The sequence below is a fragment of the Lissotriton vulgaris genome, chromosome 1_2, assembly GCF_964263255.1.
Source record: "Lissotriton vulgaris chromosome 1_2, aLisVul1.2, whole genome shotgun sequence".
Taxonomy (NCBI): domain Eukaryota; kingdom Metazoa; phylum Chordata; class Amphibia; order Caudata; family Salamandridae; genus Lissotriton; species Lissotriton vulgaris.
The window spans coordinates 313,517,576-313,539,458 of NC_141686.1; the positions used below are offsets into that span (position 1 = coordinate 313,517,576).

At 48.1% G+C, this 21,883-nt stretch overlaps 1 protein-coding gene across 4 annotated transcripts in view; it reads left to right on the forward strand.

Annotated features, from left to right (window-relative positions):
• LOC147736595 (membrane-spanning 4-domains subfamily A member 4A-like) overlaps positions 1-21,883 on the forward strand; it is a 225,483-nt gene that overhangs the window by 108,699 nt on the left and 94,901 nt on the right. For all 4 annotated transcript variants that reach the window (XM_086953781.1, XM_086953780.1, XM_086953782.1 and 1 more), the window contains exon 2: positions 3,331-3,477. In XM_086953781.1, the coding sequence (XP_086809907.1) occupies positions 3,343-3,477 (135 nt within the window). In that variant the 5' untranslated portion in view covers positions 3,331-3,342. The remainder of the gene's footprint in view (positions 1-3,330; positions 3,478-21,883) is intronic.

Below are 21,883 nucleotides of genomic sequence, written 5' to 3' on the forward strand. Positions count from 1 at the left end.
ATAAAAGAAAAACGATTTATACATATCTAGAGAAACAAATCCTCTGTGGATCTGACAGATCTCCTGGTGAAACCTGATTGGCTGCCAACACTTAAACCAGCAAGTGTTGGCAGCCATCTTGGGATTCAGACTCAGCTGAGCCTCAAGAAAGAAACAAGAAAAATAAACAGAAGGGGGCAGGGTAGGAATACCTCGACCCCCAGGCCTGGTGGTGGGGTCTCATAGGTACAACGCCAGGGGGCAAAAAACGTGTTTGTTTGGTTTTTTTGCTTCAATTTTGCAGAGGCTGCAATGCCAGAAATCGGTCCTAGGAAGCTTGTTTCCAGTCCAGGGAAGGCATGGCTTGGCAGTTTGGGCTGGACTGTTCCCATGAGGCACAGGGTCAGACTGATTTGCATATGGCCATGTCTGAACTGGGGTGGCAGAGTGGGCTAAAGAACGGTGATGGATTAAACCCAGATCTGTTGACTGGGTGTGAGTGTTTGATTTGTTCAGATGCTCCGTCCATCACCACCCCCTTTTGTACCGCTCAATTTTGCAGAGGATCTGCAAATGTGTGGCAAAAATAAAAAACAAGCACAGTCTCCTGCGCTTGTTTTTTAATTGGCCCCCCATATGAGCCAGGTCCCGGGAGGACTATTTTTAATAAACTTGGAATGGAAGGGGTGCAAGTGGTCCCTATGGGGCGCTTTCAGCACTGGAGAGCGCCACTTCCCAGGAGATGGCTGTCACTCAATATATTGGGAGAGGGCCGTCTCCTGGGGAGTGGTGATCGCTTGTACACTGCTATGCAGCTAATGGTGAGGGGGGCCACATGGCCCTCTTCCTGGAGCCATTAACAGCCATGGGGACCCCCGGGACATAGCGTATCTACCAAGCGAGAGGAAACACTTGGGGGTCTATTACCCGCCCGCCACCGCAACGGCTAAAGGGACCGCCCGACATGGATGCGGCGGTCCCACCGTACCCATTTGGATGCCCCCGGCACACTGGCAGGCACATCCCGCATTTCTAACATTGCGGCGGGCGATGCTGTCAGCAGCACCCGCCGCAATGTCAGAAAAGCATGTCATGCATTTGCATGCACAAAGTGACAGGCACCGAGCTGTGCCTGCCACCTTGTGCTTGCAAATGCAGGGGGGTACCACAGGTACCCCCCATGTCCACCCCCACCATCCCAACACCCTGGGGACCCACAACAGGCCCCCAATGCCAAAGACCGCATGCCTTTCCATGGCCGCAATGCCACGATGGAAAGGCTGATCTCTGCCTGAATCCTAATATTGATGGCGGTCTCTTGCAGACATCGCCACCATATTACAAATGTTTTCTGCCTAGTCGACGAGTCGACTGGCGGAAAAGTGGCGGACGGTCTTTCCATCCGCCGCTGACCCCCAGCCATCCTAATCTGGCGGGGATCTTTCTGTTGTGTATGGCGGGCGCTTCGCCCCCGCCATCCTAATGGGGCCCTTAGTCTGTTCCTAAAGGGTGGGAGCATCAAAAATGCTCTCGCCTGCTTCTTCAGGAGGGGGTCCTTAATCTGTTTTCCTGCCCACTGGGAAGCGGGCAGGGAAACAGATGTAAAAATTGCTCCTACCCATAGGGAGCAGCATTTTTAGCTGCTCCCTGAGGCGGGAACAATGCCGGCTCATGCTGCAGGCGGGAAGCTTTCTGGGTACATTGGGGCTCCCCCCACGGCCCCTAACAATGGTGAAGTGGTTGCCCTGGTTGGGCTTCAGGGCACCAACTCTTTATTGGCTGGGGATTGGGTCCACTTGACTGAAATCGGCCCAGGAGGGGTCGGCGCGTCACTCGTACTTGTCCAGAATAAGATATACAAGAGATATACAGTAGCAGGGCTCGACAAATCCACTCGCCCGCTCGCATTTGCGAGGGAGAATGGATGAGGTCGAGCTATTTTTAGTTCCTACTCGCCCTTTCTGGCGAGTAGGAAAAAAACTAACTTTTGTACTCTGTCTTTGAAAACGGAGCGAAAGTGACAATATAACAAGATTTAAAGGCATTTTTATTGCTCACAAAGGGACTAAGCAATAAAGATGCCTTTAAATCTTATTAACTTGTCACTTTTGCTCCCATTTCAGAGACAGAGGTCAAGTAGGTTGCAGTTGGGTCGAGGGGATTTTCCAAGTTACTAGACCTGCAGGACGAGTACATTTTTTCAGATTTGTCGAGCCCTGAGTAGACGTTTAAAATATTTATTTAAACTAATGTGCTCTAAGATGCAGTGTTGTCTCAGAACTCTCGTTCCATATGTCGGTTTGTTGCTCAAGTGCTCATCTATGTGATAGGACAAGTTTGAACATGAACAACAGCTGTATTCTTGTGTTATGCCTAGGTGCTAGTGTCTGCCCAGAGAGAATAACAAGGGACATTGTTGTTTGACCTTGTCATTGGTGCCCAGACTCAATTCCAGGAACCGAACAGAATGTGAAAACATATGCAGGTTCCGTGTGAAAGTACCATGTGTCACAAAAGCAAGCGTGTTGATATAGTAACATCTGAAAATGAAAATAAAGGCCTACAACATGCACAGTTAGGCTAACAAAGGGAAAACTACAATGGGCCGTGCAGAAAACACACAAGAGGGAGAAGACAATACGGGTTGAGATGTGTGCAGCGGGGGATGGCTGCATCACAGGGGCGTAACTAAACAGAAAAAAGCATCCATATCATTTTTTTTACTTTATTCATGCTGCAGCGTGGATGAAATCCATTGGCTAACCCAGTAAGTCACAAAGGCAAGATTAACCCAGTAAGCACAGATTCAAGACCTATTGGCTTTGACAATGCTTGTTTATCCATTGGCGCTACTCTTAGTAGGGTTGAGGCACAACCCTGTAAACCTCTCCTCCTCATCCCCCTCCCCTTTCCCCTTCAATTGAATAGCAGTGACGTGTTCTTAAGTGTCTCAATGCTTGGCCTACAAATGGCTTTTTCACCTGAGACTTTTCTGGGATACATTATTTTTGCTAAAGAAAGCCCTGCAAATTTGTATAGCTATTTTTTTAATTAAGCTGTTTTATAATTTTTTTTGTTCTTTTATGGTTATGGTCTAGAGATTTCGCCAGCCACGTCATTTGCCTTTGAAGTGGTTGTGTTCAGATCAAGCCTTGTCACCAGTTGCTTAAGCAAATGTGAGTGTGTTACGAGCCGAGATAGCATCTAGGCGCTTGAATGATTACCCTGTGTGCCATTAAATATATTCCACCGATGTTTCGTGCTTTCTTCAGTTTCCGATAGTGCTGGGTTAAAGGTGGCTGTCCTCACCCTCTGTGCCCATCTCACAGGATGTCCCTTTCTTACTTCCAGGGACCCCACAATATGTCGGCACCTGCGGTCAACGGCGGCTACGTAGTCACTCAATACGCGCCTTCCGGTAACTATGGTGCCATGAAGCGGAACCAGTCTCCAGAGAAGCGTAAGTGGCCGACGTATGGGCACCCCAAGGCCCTGGGGGTAAGTAATGCCTCACACAACTCGGGTGAATCGCCACACCCAGGGGGAATCCGCCACACCCAGGGGGCACCCGTTGTGAAAGGCTCACCCTGGATTTCAGCATTTTCCCTGCTCGCCTGGGAGTGCAGAATGCCAGTTTAGCCTCAGAAAGATGACACTAAAGCAGATATGATCAGCTGTCCCTCATAAAAACCACACATCTCCCTGCATGACCAGCACAGGACAGTGGTGAAGGGAAAAGACCCAAACGCCTTCTAAAAAGTAGAACACAAGCGCTGACTTGCTAAAGCCACATAAAGTTTGTGAGATGAATCCGAGCGGGCACGCGCCTTTATCCAGTTCTCGCAACGCCATCTGGGAAATAGTTTGGTGATACCCTGAGGGTCTAAGGAGAGCGGACACCAGGAAAAACAAATGTCATTACAACACATTTTTGATAGATATTTTAGAGAGTGGAAGGAATGCACTAGTTCACTTTTGAGTCAGAGGTAACCCTAGCAGGGGCAATGCAGCTAGCAGCAAGGCTGGAATTGTAAGAAATGTACTCTGTGAACCCATAAATTGGGGGTCAAGGTGTGGCAGAGGAAAGGGGTGGAGTCACGAGGGGCAGAATTTAAAACCAGAGTCTGACTGTCAACTAACACATTTGTTTTTGTTTTTTAAACCTGCTGCAAATAAGTTGGCAACAAGCACATATGTGATAGTAAATCTGTTCTACATGACTTCATTGGTCACAAAGAGGCTGCATTTTAACATATCTTACAGAGTTAAGACACCTGCTACAGAGATCTTTGTGTGCCCAGCAATTTTGAAGGATTTGTAATAGTGGTGAGATAACTCCAGGGGTTAACACAGTGCTGGGAGAGTTCTGCGTTTTGTCATAAAGTAGCTTAGAGGGTTCATGTGCCCGCTGCAGAGCGCGTTGTGTAACATGCAGACCACAGATTTGCTTTTTATTTAGATAGACAAGTTGGCTACTGCCTTTGACACTGAGATCATTTTGTTACTTTCAGTTCATACGTTGCAATACTTTTAATATAGCGCAGTGATCTATTTATCAGCGTCACGGAGCTGCATGCAAACTGTAAGTCATGGGTTTAGATCTTTATTGTTCTTTCTCAATCTGCTATTATTCTAAGATTGTAAACAATGGTTCCTCTGAGAAGTAATAAAGTCTTGTTAGTACAGACAACTACAATAACTGAGTTACATCTTATATCCTGACGTTGTGTTTTTCCTGACCGTTCACTCTTAGCATGTAGTGTCTACAAGTATGGCTGATATGGGATTCCTACACCTTATACATTATAACCCTCATTGTTTCATGTAACATTTCCTGTACATTGATTTACACACATGGATGATTTATTGTGCCTCTATGTGTGATGTAAATCACTCCGACAACATAAACTGGGGTGAGTAGAAGTATAAAAAAATTAAAATTAGTAGGTGCAATTTAAATGAATGTTTGTGTAATTACTCATACAGACAGATACATCTTGCAGTTTTTAAGTGCAAGTACATCTTCGCCATAGGGAGCTTAAACAAAGTTATAAACCTGCCTCAAATTATAGATTCTCTTAAGCACTTGTGAAGTGATAACATGTTGTGTAACTTTTTTTTTCTCTAATGCTTTTTCGTCTAGGGGTTAGGCTTCAGATAGCCCCATCCAGCATTACACTCATTGCACTCAAGCAAAGAGAAGGCTGATAGCCCTTTGAATCAGGCCTTTGTTTTGACCCGAGCTGGAAGTGTAAATTAACCCCTTGGGCGCGGCCGTGATTCTGCGCCTGTGCGGCACATTCCGATCGATGGTGCGGTCATGACGGCCGGGAGCCGTCATCAGCACACGAGCACTGTGTGCCATGACGGCTCCCGGCCGTCATCAGCATGGAAGGGGTTAAAAAGCCCCCTCGCTGCCTGCACGTTGACAGACAGTGTGCGGGCTCTGCTGAAATCTGTCCTGGTGTCCGAAAATAACAAGAGGACAAATTGTGCATGTTTCCTTGGATCGGCTGGATCTGAGATCCAGTCAGAAATATCTGCCGGGACCGGTATCCGGCATAACCCCCCTGAATTCCAGTATTGTACCAGGGATTCTGGAAGTGATGCTGAGTAGGAAAAAGGGAAGAGACACATTCCAGGGGTTGCAACTGGTGACCATAAGTACTAAAACAAGCATTAGAAATGCAATAGCTCTCGGATTTATTTGAGTTAGAGGTAATGGCATTGTAAATGGCAATGTCTTTTATCCATGTGTTATGGAGTGTATGCATGTGGTGTGTAGTAGAAATATGTGGGTTGGATTGGAATTGTATCAATGGTGGCATGCTGCCCTTTAGATGAATATGTTTAAAAGTGAAGTGCACCATACTGCGATTGCTACAATAGTTTATTGTGGATGCGTTAACAATTGATGTGTGCACTGATGGCTGTTGGTGTGTGTGCCCCTAGAAATTGTTCACTGATGGCTGGTGGTGTGTGTGCTTGGTGGAAGTGTGCACTGCTGGCTGGAGGTGTGTGTGCCTGGTGGAAGCGTGCACTGATGGCTGGTGGTGTGTGTGCCTGGTAAAAGCGTGCACTGACGGCTGGTGGTGAGTGCGCCTGGTAAAAGCGTGCACTGACGGCTGGTGTTTGTGTGCCTGGTGAAAGTGTGTACTGATGGCTGGTGGTGTGTGTGATTGGTGAAAGCGTGCACTGACGTTTGGTGTTGTGTGGCCGGTGGAAGCCTGCACTGACGCCTGGTGGTGTTTGTGCCCGGTGAAAGCATGCACTGATGGCTGGTGGTGTTTGTGTCTGGTGAAAGCGTGCACTGATGTCTGGTGGTGTGTGGTTGTGTGTGTGGTTGTGTGTGTGGTGGTGAGTGTGTGGTGGTGAGTGTGTGGTGGTGAGTGTGTGGTGGTGAGTGTGTGGTGTGTGTGTGTGTGTGTGGTGTGTGTGTGTCGTGTGTGTGTGTGCTGTTTGTGTGTGGTGTGTGTGTGTGGTGTGTGTGGTGTGTGTGTGGTCTTATGTATGTTTGTGTGGTGGACTTAGTTCGAGTGTTCGTATCCTGCACACTCACACACTGCTCACCCTGCACACTTACACACTGTTCACCCTGCACACTCACACACTGTTCACCCTGCACACTCACACACTGTTCACCCTGCACACTCACACACTGTTCACCCTGCACACTCACACACTGTTCACCCTGCACACTCATACACTGTTCACTCTGCAGTCACACTCACTCTGCAGTCACTCTGCAGTCACTGTCACTCTGCAATCACTCTGCAGTCACTCTGCAGTCACACTCACTCTGCAGTCACTCTGCAGTCACACTCACTCTGCAGTCACTCTCCAGTCACACTCACTCTGCAGTCACACTCACTCTGCAGTCACTCTGCAGTCACTGTCACTCTGCAGTCACTCTGCAGTCACACTCACTCTGCAGTCACTTTGCAGTCACACTCACTCTGCAGTCACACTCACTCTGCAGTCACTCTGCAGTCACACTAACTCTGCAGTCACTCTGCAGTCACACTCACTCTGCGGTCACTCTGCAGTCACACTCACTCTGCAGTCACTCTGCACTCGCACTCACTCTGCAGTCACTCTGCACTCGCACTCACTCTGCAGTCACTCTGCACTCGCACTCACTCTGCAGTCACTCTGCACTCGCACTCACTCTGCACTCACTCTGCACCTGCACTCACTCTGCACTCACTCTACACTCACACTCACTTTGCACTCACTCTGCACTCACTCTGCACCTGCACTCACTCTCTCTGCACTCACTCTGCACCTGCACTCACTCTGCAATCACTCTGTACTCTCCACTCACTCTCTCTGCACTCAGTCTGCACTCACTCTTCACTCAGTCTGCACTCACTCTGCACTCTCCACTCACTCTCTCTGCACTCACTCTGCACCCACTCTGTACCCTGCACTCACTCTCTCTGCACTCACTCTGTACTCTGCACTCACTCTCTCTGCACTCACTCTGTACTCTGCACTCACTCTCTCTGCACTCTGCACCTGCACTCACTCTGCACTCACTCACTGTGCACCTGCACTCACTCTGCACTCACTCTGCACTCACTCACTGTGCACCTGCACTCGACAGCACTCTGCACTCTGCCCTCAACAGCACTCTGCCCTCAACAGCACACAACACTCTGCCCTCAACAGCACACAGCACTCTGCCCTCAACAGCACACAGCACTCTGCACTCAACGGCACACAGCACTCTGCACTCAACAGTACTCTGCACTTAACAGCACTTGGCACTCAACAGCACTCTGCCCTCAACAGCACTATGCACTCTGCCCTCAACAGCACTCTGCCCTCAACAGCACTCTGCACTCTGCCCTCAACAGCACTCTGCCCTCAACAGCACACAGCATTCTGCCCTCAACAGCACACAGCACTCTGCACTCAGCAGCACACAGCACTCTGCACTCAACAGCACACATCAATCTGCCCTCAACAGCACTCTGCACTCTGCCCTCAACAGCACTCTGCACTCTGCCCTCAACAGCACTCTGCCCTCAACAGCACTCTGCCCTCAACAGCACTCTGCCCCCAACAGCACTCAGCCCTCAACAGCACTCTGCCCTCAACAGCACACAGCACTCAACAGCACACATCACTCTGCACTCAACAGCACTCTGCCCTCAACAGCACTCTGCCCTCAACAGCACTCTGCCCTCAACAGCACTCTGCACTCAACATCACTCTGCACTCAACAGCACACAGCACTCTGCACTCAACATCACACAGCACTCTGCACTCAACAGCACACAGCACTCTGCACTCAACAGCACACAGCACTCTGCACTCAACAGCACACAGCACTCTGCACTCAACAGCACACCGCACTCTGCACTCAACAGCACACAGCAATCTGCACTCAACAGCACGCAGCACTCTGCACTCAACAGCACACAGCACTCTGCACTCAACAGCACACAGCACTCTGCACTCAACAGCACACAGCAATCTGCACTCAACAGCACACAGCACTCTGAACTCAACAGCACACAGCACTCTGCACTCAACAGCACTCTGCACTCAACAGCACACAGCACTCTGCACTAAACAGCACACATCACTCTGCACTCAACAGCACACAGCACTCTGCACTCAACAGCACACAGCACTCTGCACTCAACAGCACACAGCACTCTGCCCTCAACAGCACTCTGCACTCTGCTCTCAACAGCACTCTGCACTCACTCTGCACGCACTCTGCACGCACTCTGCATGCACTCTGCACGCACTCACTCACACTCTGCAGTGTAAATCTTCCGGGCTTTTGAGGGTTGGCAAAGTGAGTGCCATAACACTGGATAATAAATACAATAACTGTGGTTAGAAGCAGCATGTGTGTGGAACGAGGCGCTACACCAAAATAAACTATTTATTGCTAATATATAAACAATAACATTTTGACTGTCAGTGTAAGTCTCTTGCTGGAACTACAGTCCCAACAAAAAATAAACCTTTCGGCAGTTAAAAGTCTCATCTACGTCTAGCTTGCTTTCTTTGACCAGACACACGTTTTTCAGACACACGTTTTTTGGATCTTATTGAGTTATCCCCTCTGCTCGTGAACATTGTAAATTGTACCCTCTCTTCTCTGGGTGCTACTATGTCCTGTATTTTTCTTCTTCATAAATGTCTTTATTGTTATCACTGTGCTGCTCTCTGCAAATTTATAAAGCGCTCTGATACCCGTCAAGTTTGCGCTATAAAAAACGATCAAATAAATAAATACTTGCATGAAGCCGTGTTTTAAATCTAGTGTCCGAGATATATTTTGTTAAGTTCATTTCGGAAAAAACATTACGAGTCATTGCCTGTGGGAGTTGTTTTAATCTTGCAGAAGCAAAGCTGCACCACGCCACATCTTGAGAGACGGGAGTGACATGCAGCATACAAACGATATACTGTGGTTTAACTAAGCAAGGGACGGGTGCTGGGGGTGAAATGTGCGGAGAGATTTTTATTATGTCGAAAAGAAAGGACAAGACATTAGGAAACATCTGGACAATTTATCTTGCAAATCTAGGCCGATACACTAATGGTCTGTAACGTTACTCAAGGCTCCAGTACAAACAAGAATGTTCCACTCATAAGCCAGCTCTTCAAAGGCCAACACTTACACATGAAAGGATGCAGACGAACGCGCGCCCACCAAACTCACTGCAGACTGGTGAACGCGCCCCGACCATCTGGATTCTATTACCGCGGCACCCTGACAGCTCGTAATTGAAAATGTATTACACTCCCCTGCGCATAACCGCACAGAATATGCAGGAAGTGCCGAACCTGAAATCCATATGGCCTATTGCGTGAAGGCTACTACAATCACAGCACCGCAAGGACCAATTACCATGCAGATGGCAAAAAAAACTACCGAAAAATCTCGCGCACTGAGGAATTTTTGCTACACTATTCTGAGCCCCATAACAAAACGGCTCGGAGCTCCGCCCCACTTCTGATGAAGTGGTGACGTAGGCCGAGCCCTAATAATGGAAACCTCTCCCTTATGTGATCTTAATGGAGACCTACTCAGGGGACAATGTATGTGGATAAGAAAGTGGAACAAAGAAAGCGCCATGTTGGAATGGGAAGAGAAAGCAGGAGATTAAAGAAGGGAAACACCCGTTAAAGAAGCACTGAAACAGGGTGTAAAAAGAGCAAGACTAAAATGCTGAACGTGGAATTAATTAAATAGAGACCCAAACTCAATACTGCAACTGCAATAGTAAAACACCTGCACAGAATTGCCCAAAATGCACTGGGACAACATATGCCCTTTTGACAAATGGAAACTGGAGCGACAACTCAGAGACACACAAGGAACTAAAAGGAACCAAGCCTCAAGTTAATAGGATGTCGCCACCAAATCAACATCGGCTCAGTCCATGGCCCAGAAGAAACTAAGGTTCACGGTGAGCTGGATGACGACGAATCTGCTAAAAATTAATCCAGATAAAACAGAGGTCCTAGTAGTTTCAACTGCCACCTCACCTTGGAATGATTTGTTCTGGCCCCAAGAGCTTGGACCGACTCCAAAGCCATGTTCCAGCGTAAAGAGCCTTGGTATTAAGATCGACCAGGAGCTCTCAATGACCAGCCAAGTATCCTCCGTCGTTGGAACTTGCACCAACTTGATTAGGCAGTTGCGAAAGTTAGTTCCCTTACTTTCCATAAACATGCTCCGAACCATTGTCTCGGCAACAATAGTCTCCAGGATCGACTATGGGAATGCATTATATCTAGGTCTGCCAAAAAATCTGATTAACCGCCTGCAGGTCACCTTAAATGACGCAGCACGGTTAATTTTTAGACTACCTAGACAGACCCATGCTTCCCCATTATTGCACAGGCTACACTGGCTCCCCATAAAGCAAAGGGTGGAATTTAAAAGCCTGTGCATTGCCCATAAGGCAATTTATGGGCAGGCACCTGCCTATATAAAAGAAAGGCTTGAAGTCTACAATCCCAAGCGAGCCTTAAGATCGTCCAACTCCCAATTGCTGTCATGTCCGCGTTTTAAAATGGCAACCAAAGGCGGGAGATCCTTTTCAATCCAAGCCCCGCAAATGTGGAATAAGCTACCTGAGGCCCTTCGTAAAGAAACTAACTTCCTTCTTTTTAGGAAATCTTTGAAGACACTTCTATTCAGAGATGCCTTTGGATCTCTGTGAGCTAGGCCGATAATCCGAATCCCTGCTCACTTATCTTCTCCCTGTTGCTGTATCTGTCAGAAGCGCCTATAGACCTGACGGTGATTCGGCGCTATACAAAATCCAGATAACAATAACAATAACAAATCAGCAAATATACTAAAATGCCGGAAAGCACAGGGCAGAGAGGAACAAGACACGAAACTGTTTGAATGATAGTGAAAGAAAGTGTGAAAATGAAGCCCAGTAGGAAAGGGGCATATGGAAAGGATGAAAACAGACAGTAGCAGAGAGATAACAGGATGCAAGAGAACTCAGGACATTTCAAAGACAACTTCCATCACAAAGAGGTCTGGAGAAGGTTAGGCTGCATCAGTGCATCCTCCCAATTTAGGTAATCACCAGCCGTGGCCATTCCTTAGGGCAGAAGGCCAGACCGCCGAACCTTCTTGCAGACATGAAGGGACATACTTACAAGGAGATATCGCCACCAGAACGTCACTTTTAGTGACACTCTGCAGATATGGAGAAGGGCATATCACCACCAAAGCGAGGGGAAGCCACTTTTTGTGGCTTTTCACCCCCTTGTAAATAAGGCCCATTGTTAGACAGGGACCCGGAGGGTCGGCCGAGTACAGGGGGAGAGGCCTCCGGTGAGGGCCGTCTCCGGCGATCGTACAGACAAGTAACTTCCCCCCCACAGATGGACACCACACAAGGATGAGATCTACACACTTTATATAAGGTTCTTGAGGCAAGGTTATCAACGATACAGTGGGGGTAGGACACGAGGATCCTCCCAATTCTAGTCTCTGTAGGGAAAGGGGTAGCGGGACAGTCTTGGTACCGGTCTGGTACAGGGGCGGCAAGAAGGAGCTCACAATCCTCGAGCTTAAGGGTCTGCAAGGTCGGGCCGCGGCAGCGCCAGCAGGCTAGGATGATAGTTCTCGGCAAGGAGGGCCGCGGCAGCGCCAGCAGGCTAGGATGATAGTTCTCGGCAAGGAGGGCCGCGGCACCGCCAGCAGGCCAGGATGAATGCTTTACAACGAGGAGGGCCGCGGCAGCGCCAGCAGGCTAGGATGATGGTTCAAGTTGCAGAGGGGCCGCGGCAGAGCCAGCAGGCCAAGGCGATGGTTCACAAGGATGGGCCGCGGCAGCGCCAGCAGGCCAAGACGAAGGTGCACGTTGCAGAGGGCCGCGGCAGCGCCAGCAGGCTTCAGAGATGGGTTCACAAGGCAGGGCTGCGGCAGCGCCAGCAGTCCGTCAAGGATGAGTTCTTCTCGGTGTCTCTCGACTCCAGGATACAACTGCCTTCCTGCTCTGGAGCTGCCCCAGTTATAGGTCTGGCCTCCTTTGATGTCCGGACCCTCGCACTCGGGGGCCAGGAGGTCCGGGATGAGGGAGTCCAGACACCCAGCAGGGGGGTGGAGCCAGTGCCCGGGGAGGCCGGGGGTGATCGACACCTGGCGGAGGAGAGCCATTGACACTCCTTCTCCCATTGACCTGCCAAGTGGTCTCTTCACCTCCTGGGTGGATGGTGGTGCCTCGATGTCGGGGCCTGGCCAGGCCCAGGGTTGGGGTCCAGCCGAGGCCACGCGGCCTCGTGATGCAGTGTCCAAAGATGGCGGCTGGGCCATGGCAATGGTGCTGACGGAGGCCCGGGCCAGCCGATACGGGGGCATGCGGGATCTGGAGTCCTGTTGGGGACGGGTCGCGGGTTGCCTCGGTGGGTTGTCGGGATGCTTCTTTCTGGAGATACAGGGAGAGACGGTGTCCTGGCCTTATCATGCGGGGAGGGAGCGGGCCTTCCACGAGGCCTGTCCAACACCCATGTACACGCATCACTTAGTGTGAAAGGGACGCTCTTGGACGCTGTGGAGGTTGTTGCTGGACCCTGTGCCTTGGGTCTGACTCTCTACTCGGGCTCACCTGTGTTGCCGCTGCCTCTCGCCGCACCCGCTCCGCGGGTGCCGCTTCGCGGCTTGAAGGAGGAGGGAAACGCAAAGCGAGGTGAAAGTGCGGGGAGGCGCCTGGAAGGACCAGCTGATCGGCGCTCAGCAGGGACTCGGAAGACCAGGAGTCCCTGCTTCCCCAGCTGCACAGGCGGACGCGCCCACATTCAGACACGCCCCCGCCTGACCAGGAGAAAGGGCGCGTGTTCCCTCATTCCAGCGGGACACTCTTGGACGCTGTGGAGGTTGTTGCTGGACCCTGTGCCTTGGGTCTGACTCTCTACTCGGGCTCACCTGTGTTGCCGCTGCCTCTCGCCGCACCCGCTCCGCGGGTGCCGCTTCGCGGCTTGAAGGAGGAGGGAAACGCAAAGCGAAAGGGACGTGCAATGGGTGTTGCTGTGGGAGTTCCACCACAACGCCTTTTGCTTTTGACTCTGCCCCAGATCTACAAGGAGGTGAAAATCTGAGGCAGTGTCAAAAACTAACAACTATCTGACCTACTAACACATTGCTCTCTGTCTAACTCTGACAACATAATCCTAGGTGACTTCATCCTCCACTGGAATAGCGAGAAGGACACATTAATAGAGCCACTAAATGAACTCAGCAAAGATCTTATCCAACACTGCAAAAGGCAAACCCACAACAAAGGATTTACCGTATATGCGATCGTAGTCGAAAGTGAATTAATAAGCATAAACAACAATCTCCCAATCCACTGGTCAGACCACCACAGCATTCTGTTTGACAACAACTAAGCTACAGTGCCTCCTAACCGATCTCAGATTACCCGCCTGACGTAAATAATTAATTTACTCTCTTAATTTCTATGCAGGTAAGTACTTAATCAATAATAACTCAATCAGAATGAAGGAAAACAGAGTCCGTGGTGTAAGAGTTTCTAAGGGTTTTATTCCTCATAAAGGAATCAGGATATCATGTTCTGACCACCACACAGGGTGTCAGAAGGGATAGAGCGCTGCATTTTATTAACAGTACATAGCTTATATACTTATTTCATTCCATAAGTAACAGTGCAAGAGGCGTAACAGCTGAGAGAAAACAAGATAACAATATACACGTGGTACATGTGCGTAATCAAGAGGCGTGAACTAGAGGTGTGTTCTGGAAACGTCACTGATAGGTGTCACAAAGGGGTGGCACTAACAGAAAATGTGGCAATGTCAGCAGAAATCTGAAGCTTGGATGCGCGCGCAGCTGCATGACGTGTAACTGGAGGGGTGCAGGGGACTTGACATTTACACTGACGGAAAGAGACAGAAGTCTGGCATGTCAGATCAACTTGTGCTTCTATCATATCTGATATCTGATGTTTAGGAACTAAGCTATCGGGGCAGAAAGGTCTCTAGAGCAGAAGCTATTCTATACTTGCTGTGAGTGCGTGTATAAGCGCCTGAGTGTCTGTATGAGAAGCGTGGGGCATGGGGCCTTCCATGGAAGCATGGCAACAGAAGCTATGAATTACTTGCATAGAGACAGGTCGGCCCTTTAGCCCTGTAGCTAAGGAAGGATGTTTACTGAAGCTGGCAGGAAGGAATGTATTTTCGGGGAGGGAAACAGATAACTCGAAGGTTATAGTCAATCTTGGCAGGCAGCAGGCTGAGCTGAGCACGGAGGGCCGCGCTAGAAGTAAGTCAGAGTTCACGGATACGGGGGCTGCCTGGGCAGAGATTTCTCGGAGTCAGAAGCCAGAAAAGAGGTTCGGTGGCAGAGATTCAGGGCCTACTTCAGCCAGGGCTGAGAAAACGTAGGAGTACACTACAAAAAGACGTTGGCATAGCATACTTAGGAACGGACCATTCAACCCATTCATGGTGGGTCTGAAAGAGGACAAGTTAACGTTGGACGCAAATGTATTTGCGTCTTCATAGCTGGTACAGGAGGGAAGTTACATGCACTTTAACTCGTACATGGAGTCGGTGGGGTACTCGCTAGGGAACACAACTTGACCATAAAATTTATATTACCTCATTCCCTCCTTGTTCCCTACGGACCCTTCATGATATATCGATCCTCATAAATCGATCGGTTTGTTCTTGTAACATTATATGTTCATCTTTCTTTCTTTGGCTATTTGAGAGACAACTGGAATGCTCAATGCAAGATGTGGCACACAGTCCACAAATCGCTGGCCCACACTGTAGGCACAGGCAGCAGCTGAATACTATAACAAGGCCAATGCCTAGGAATGATAAGATCTTCCATCCCCAAGCTGTTAACGTAGTCCAGAACCAACCGGACCAAGTCCAGGTGCCTGGATTCTGATGTATCTGATTTGCAATTTTATGCAGACGGGTAATAGCTTGATAGACAGATGGTGCATTTTGTGGGATGAAAACACAGCAACTTGACCCGATGACCTTACAGGCTCCACCTCTATCTGCCAAGATGACGTCAATTACAAGACGATTTTGAAGGACAACAACCCGCATAGCAGATTGCTCCTCTGTTAAGTTACCTAAGGCGGAGGCAGTTTCATGTACTACTGCTTCAAGTGTTCTGGTTAATCTGCGTATCAATTTACTGTTTTGGACAGGTCCTAGGAAGAAAAAGAATCCTTTATTAAAATCAGTGTACTGTTCCCATGCCGTTTCTGTGTAGTCGACAAGGGGAATATCTCTTTTGGGTCTATTCGGTGCTAGATTCGTATTTCTATGGTAATCAGGGGGAGCTAGAAAAACAGGTGGCAGAAGGAATGCAATGTAACAGGTACCATCCCAATCTGGAGGTAGACGAATGTATGCGGTATGACCACAAACAAAGTAGGAATGACTGGTAGCTTTAAAGGACGATTTACCATGGTCACTGAACTCGACCACAGTAGTGCATTTACTATGACCTACGTGTACTGAACCTTTCTTGCTAACACATAGTTCGCCTGTGACTGGTAATACCAACATATGGGGCAGAACTGGAGCAGCTTCGGATTCAACAGTAAGGATCATAAGGCTAATTGTGTAATTACCTAATCCATATACTTCATTTTCTAGATCAGTTCCTATTCGAGTGGGAAGTCCCTCTTTATCAGGGTAACAGACGTTGAGCAGGACTAAGTTCAAGTTTCCCCAAACCCAGCCCCCATCGAAAACAGCAATATCAGGATCTAAGGAATTAATTATTTTAAACCATGCCCCACAGGAGCCATTGTGAGTGAACGGGTACGGAAAGAGGGGCAGAGCTCCCTTGTAATTCTGGTAGGGAGGGAGTCGGCCACATATCCAACAGTCTGTAGCATTATTTGTCTGATGGGAGTGGTGTAACATACTAATGAATGTATTGTTGCGCAGCGCAAGTCTGTAAGAGAGTTCATGTGCAGGAAGTTCACTAAAAGTGTGTTCAGCAGAGACATTGTAAGCAGATTGTTCACGCCTGAAAATAGGCCAATATATAGGTAGCAGAATGCTGGCAATAATAATTAGAATACTTAGAAAAAACATTATTAACAACGTCACTATACAGTGACTACGCAGTGATTTGCAGTATGTACGTTTCTTTGCTTCTCTCTCTCTCTCTCTATCTCGATCTAGGGGATACATGTCAGAAACTATTTAACCGATTCACCTAGGGGAGGACTTAAACAATTAAACTGTCTGACTTGCTAGATCTGAGTTTCATTCGATATAGTTCTTGGGGAGTCTTTTCTCGTTCGGTAACGGTAAAGTCTTTCGTTTCAACACAGTCTTTGGTGGGGGTGGACGAGTCAGAGTCCTGTTTCAGTCCGTTTTTTAGTTCATTGCAAAGTTTGATGTGACTCGTATGGACCCACCCCTTTCTCCCCTCGATTTTCACAGCGGTCCTGGTTGTAAGGAGGACGGTCTTCGGAGACTTCCAACGGGGCTCCAGCGGACTTTTCCGGTCGAAATTCCGGACGAGTACCAGGTCCCCAGGACGGACCTCATGCGCCTTTACATCGGTGTTGTCAGGGAAGGCTGCGGCAACCTGTGAACGACATGATTGGAGTGCAGACATCAAGGAGGCAAGGTAATCTGTCAACATATTACAATCAACATCAGTGATTTTCTTCGGAATGGGCGTCCCCCACATATTCGGTGGTCTGCCAAAGACCACTTCGTACGGGGATAGCCCTGATCTTGAATGGGCGACCATTCTCATGTAGAATAGTGCCACGGGCAGGGCGACTATCCAGTCGACCCCTTTTTCCTGACAGATCTTGGCAAGGCGGATTTTTAGTGTCTGATTATGCCTTTCCACAAGGCCTGCTGCTTCGGGATGTCGGACACAGTGGAACCTCCACTGATATCCTAGCAAAAGGGAAACCTGTTTCATCAACTCGGACGAGAACGGCTGTCCGTTATCTGAATACACGACACGGGGCAAACCGTACCGTGGGAAGAATTCACGAACCAACTGTCTGGCAGTGGTCGGAGCAGTGTAGTCTGGGACTGGGTATGCTTCGGTCCAGCGGGACAGAGCACAAACAATTACAAGGACATATTTAAAACCTCGACAACTGTTCATCTGGATATAATCCATCTGGAGGACTTCAAAAGGGTGATCGGGAGGATGAAATCCTCCTTGCTCTACAGGGACGCTTTTACCTGGATTGAACTGACAACAGATCATGCAAGTACGCACTTTCTGTTTTGCTGCTGCTCGTAAGTGTTTATTGTACCAGAGATTCTGTAAACTGTCTAACATCGCTTTCTCTCCTAGATGAGCCGGGCTATGTGCTGTATTTATCATGACTTGAACCATCGAGTCAGGGAGAAACCATATAGATTTTCCCTTCGTCACCCAACCTTGATCTGTCTGAATCCCTCCTAGTTCAGTCCATTTCTTTATTTCATCTGGAGTAGCATGTGTCTGAATGTCAATTACGTCTAGGGCGGGATCTCTAATTGTCATACACTTTGTCGGAACTATTGTCTTTGTCACATCAGTAATCTGGATGTGAGTTAGTGCTGTATGTTTTGCTGTCTGGTCTGCCAGGTCGTTACCCTGGGAAACTGAATCTGTGACTTTAGTATGTGCCTTACACTTCATGACTGATATGCCCGAGGGCAAATGTATTGCTTCTAACAGTGCTTGAATGAGGGGGCCATGTTGTATCTTGGCCCCATGGGAAGTCAGAAAACCTCGTTCTTGCCAGAGGACTCCGAAGTCGTGTACAACTCCGAAGGCATAACGGGAATCAGTATATATGTTAACATTTCTGTTCTTGGCTAGAATACAAGCTCGGGTCAGAGCGATGAGCTCTGCTGCTTGAGCAGACAGTGTGTCAATACGGTGTGTTTCTTTAACTTCAGTTTCAGTGGTCACGGCATACGCGGCCACTAATTCTCCTGTACTTGTTCTCATGCATGAACCATCCACATAAAGTGTCAGGTCTGGATTTGTCAATGGGACATCTGTTAAGTCTCGTCTAGGCTTAGTTACTGCATTAATGATTTCTATACAATCATGTGGAGCTGGATCTGTCATAACTGTAGGTAACAGTGTTGCTGGGTTCAAGATACTGCAGCGTCTGATTTCTATGTGTGGCTGGAATAGTGTTAATTCATAACCTGTCAATCGTGCTATAGTCAAGTGTTGAGTCTGGGTTCTGTTTAACAAAACCTCTACAGAATGTGGAACTTGTACTGTTAACTGATGACCTAGAACAATTGAATCGCTCTGTCTGATTGCTAACGCTGTTGCTGCTACTGACTTTAAGCACGCAGGGAGTGCTTGGGCTACTGAATCCAATGTACTAGAAAAATAAGCACAAGGCTTATGTGAACCTGCTTGATCTTGAGTGAGGACAGACAACGCTGTACCATCACGTTCTGTAACAAAAAGTGTAAACGGTTTGCTGTAACATGGTGTCGCTAAAACTGGTGCTTGACATAAGGCTTTCTTTAAGTCTTCAAAAGCTTGTGTGTGTTCCTGAGTCCAAGGGAGGGCAGTCGAAATCGCTGCCTCCTGTGTCGTTAACTGGATGAGTGGCTTGGCTAGAAATGCATACTGGGGAATCCATTGTCTGCAGTACGAGGTGAGGCCTATGAAGGCCCGCACTTCCTTTTGTGTCTGGGGTTGTGGCATATTTGCAATTAACTGAATGCGATCGGGAGTGAGCTGTCTCCCCACTTTGGACAGCAAGTGACCCAAGTACACAACTTGCTGAACACAGAATTGTAGCTTCGAAGGAGACACCTTGTGTCCCTTGTCGGCCAGAAAGTGTAGAACTGTCAATGATGCTTTTTCACATTCGGGCTCACTTCGTGCGGTGATCAGCAGATCATCGACGTATTGCAGTAAAGCGGTGTTAACTGGCCTTTGAATACAATCTAGTTGTCTTTTCAGTGCTTGACTATAGATGCTGGGTCTTTCTGTGAATCCTTGAGGTGCGCGCGAAAATTTGAAGCTGCGTCCATTTAAACAGAATCCGAAGAGATATTGGCTCTCTGGATCAATAGGCACGCTGAAGAAGGCGTTCTTGAGATCAATTACAGTAAAGAACGTTGCTTCTGAATCAATAGCAGTCAATAAGGATGAGATATCGGGGACCACAGGATACTGTGGGATAATGCATTTATTCAATTCTCGAAGATCAATCACCAGCCGATATACTGGCGGTGCATTGGGATCTGTACGTTTAAGAATCGGAATGATGGGTGAGTTACAGATATTGGAGTCGGTTTCGACGACCACTCCTTGGGCAATGAGCTCTTCAATGATTTTCAGTAAAGCCACTACAGCATCGGGTGGTAACTTATATTGTCTGATTCTGGGTAATACAACACCTGCCTTGAGTGTAACACGGTATGGTGTAATGTGCATACATCCTACATCAGTTGGGCCTTTTGCCCACAAGTAATCTGGTACATTTTTTAATCTGACGTCAAACTCACGCAAAACATAATGGCCCTTGAAATCCCGCAGAAAGAGTCTAACTCCCTCCGGGGAACAGCAGATTATAGCTCCTAGAGCCTTCAATGTTTTAATTCCTAACAGATTTTCTGGACAGGATTTCGTGAGTAACAGGTCTGTAACGCGTGATAATGGACCCACAGCCAGGGGAACTGGTTCGGATACTTCATTTACAATAGGCTGTCCTGAAAAACCCAGGGAAACATTCTGTGAGCCTGAGAGGGGTGCCCCTGGAACTTCATCATGACTTATTGTAGTGCGACTTGCCCCTGTGTCAATTAAAAACTTTCTGTCTTTTCCCAATACTTGACTGTGTACATAAGGACCTTCTTGATCTACAGGAATCTCAATAAGAGGCAAGCCACCTTCCCTCTCTAGGCTGTTTCATGTATATCGGGAATATTCAGGGTAAGCAGACTGGGCATACTGGTACATCTGCTGTGAAACTTGCTGAGTTGCGGCGATGGGCTGTGGCTGTGATACTGCTACGGTCTGTGCTGGAGTCGAGGAAGCATGCATAGGCTGTGTATTCTGTGTAGACTGATGCTGGTTATGGTCTTGTCTAGGCGGATGCGGTCTTTCTTTAGTTTTACCTGTCGCTATGTTATGTTTCAGAACTGGGCATTCGTGTACGTAGTGACCTGGCTGCTTGCAATAATTGCATGTCCCTTTAACAGGAGCTGCAGTGTGACTTGTCTGGGTCGTACCCTTTCTGTGTCCGTCGGATGGGACTGTCTGAGCTACTAACATTTTCATCTTTGTGTCTTTCATACGTTTCTGTTCCTGATCTTGTTCTTCTCTAATTCTGTTCTGGTGATATTGTAACATTTGTAACATCTGAGATGGCGTATTTGCTTGCCATGTACTCTCAACCTTGTACACTCTATGCAATTTTGTCTGTCATGTTTTCCATCAGCTATATTTTGACCCCACTTGTTCAATGCGTCTAATTCACTCTGATCTGTTCCGGGCCTGTCTCGTTCTCTTATTAGACAATTTATGAAAAATCGTAGTATCAGTGCTTGCATGCCAACTTTCTGCTTCTCCATGGCATCCTTAATACTGTCAGAGTCCTTTCCTGTCTGAACGAACTCATATATTCTGTCTAGACGATCCTTCATTCCTGCATAGCATAACAAACTATCAGTAGCAGATCTTAACCGTAATGATGCCAATATCATTAAATCGTCTTTTCCGGGTACTGGATCATATCTGCAAACTGACATGTTTTCTTTTAATGTGTCAAGGCGGGATGAATTAGAGGAGTGGGGAGACCTGTACGTGAGAGGACTCTGCATATCTTTGAGATTGAATCTGTGAGTTGGTGGCGGGGTCTGAGGACCCGCGGTCGCACCTCCTGAAGCGGACGCTTGTACATTACCTCCCTGGGGAGTCTGTATCTGAACGTGAACTTGTCGTTTAGGTGGATCAGGCAAACGTGGTTTCGGTAGGTCAGTTTTGAGTACGGGAAGTGGCGGGGCTGGCGGAACAGGAGAAGTCTGTTGTGGTACCGGCGGAACGTGACCTGGGGGCGGAATACCACCCCCGTCCCTGTCTGTAGGCAGGGCACGAACAGGCAGATTGGTGTAAGCTGGTGCTACATCGTCTAGATAGGAATTTAGGAATATGTCTTTAGTAGTCTTGTGCATTACTTTAGTTGGAACCAATGGTGACGGCAAATTTTTCGGTATTTCTGAAATGGCGTCAGGGGTACCTTCGGCCAAAAGATACATGTTGTTCACTTGGCTATTTCGGATGCGATCTATTTGTTCTGATTTTACTCGAATTCCTTCAGTAACTAATTCGTTTTCTTGAGCCCTTTCTGATTCTTTAAGTCTGTCTTCTCTACGGAGTGCTCTTTCAGCACGTTTATGTGATTCCTTA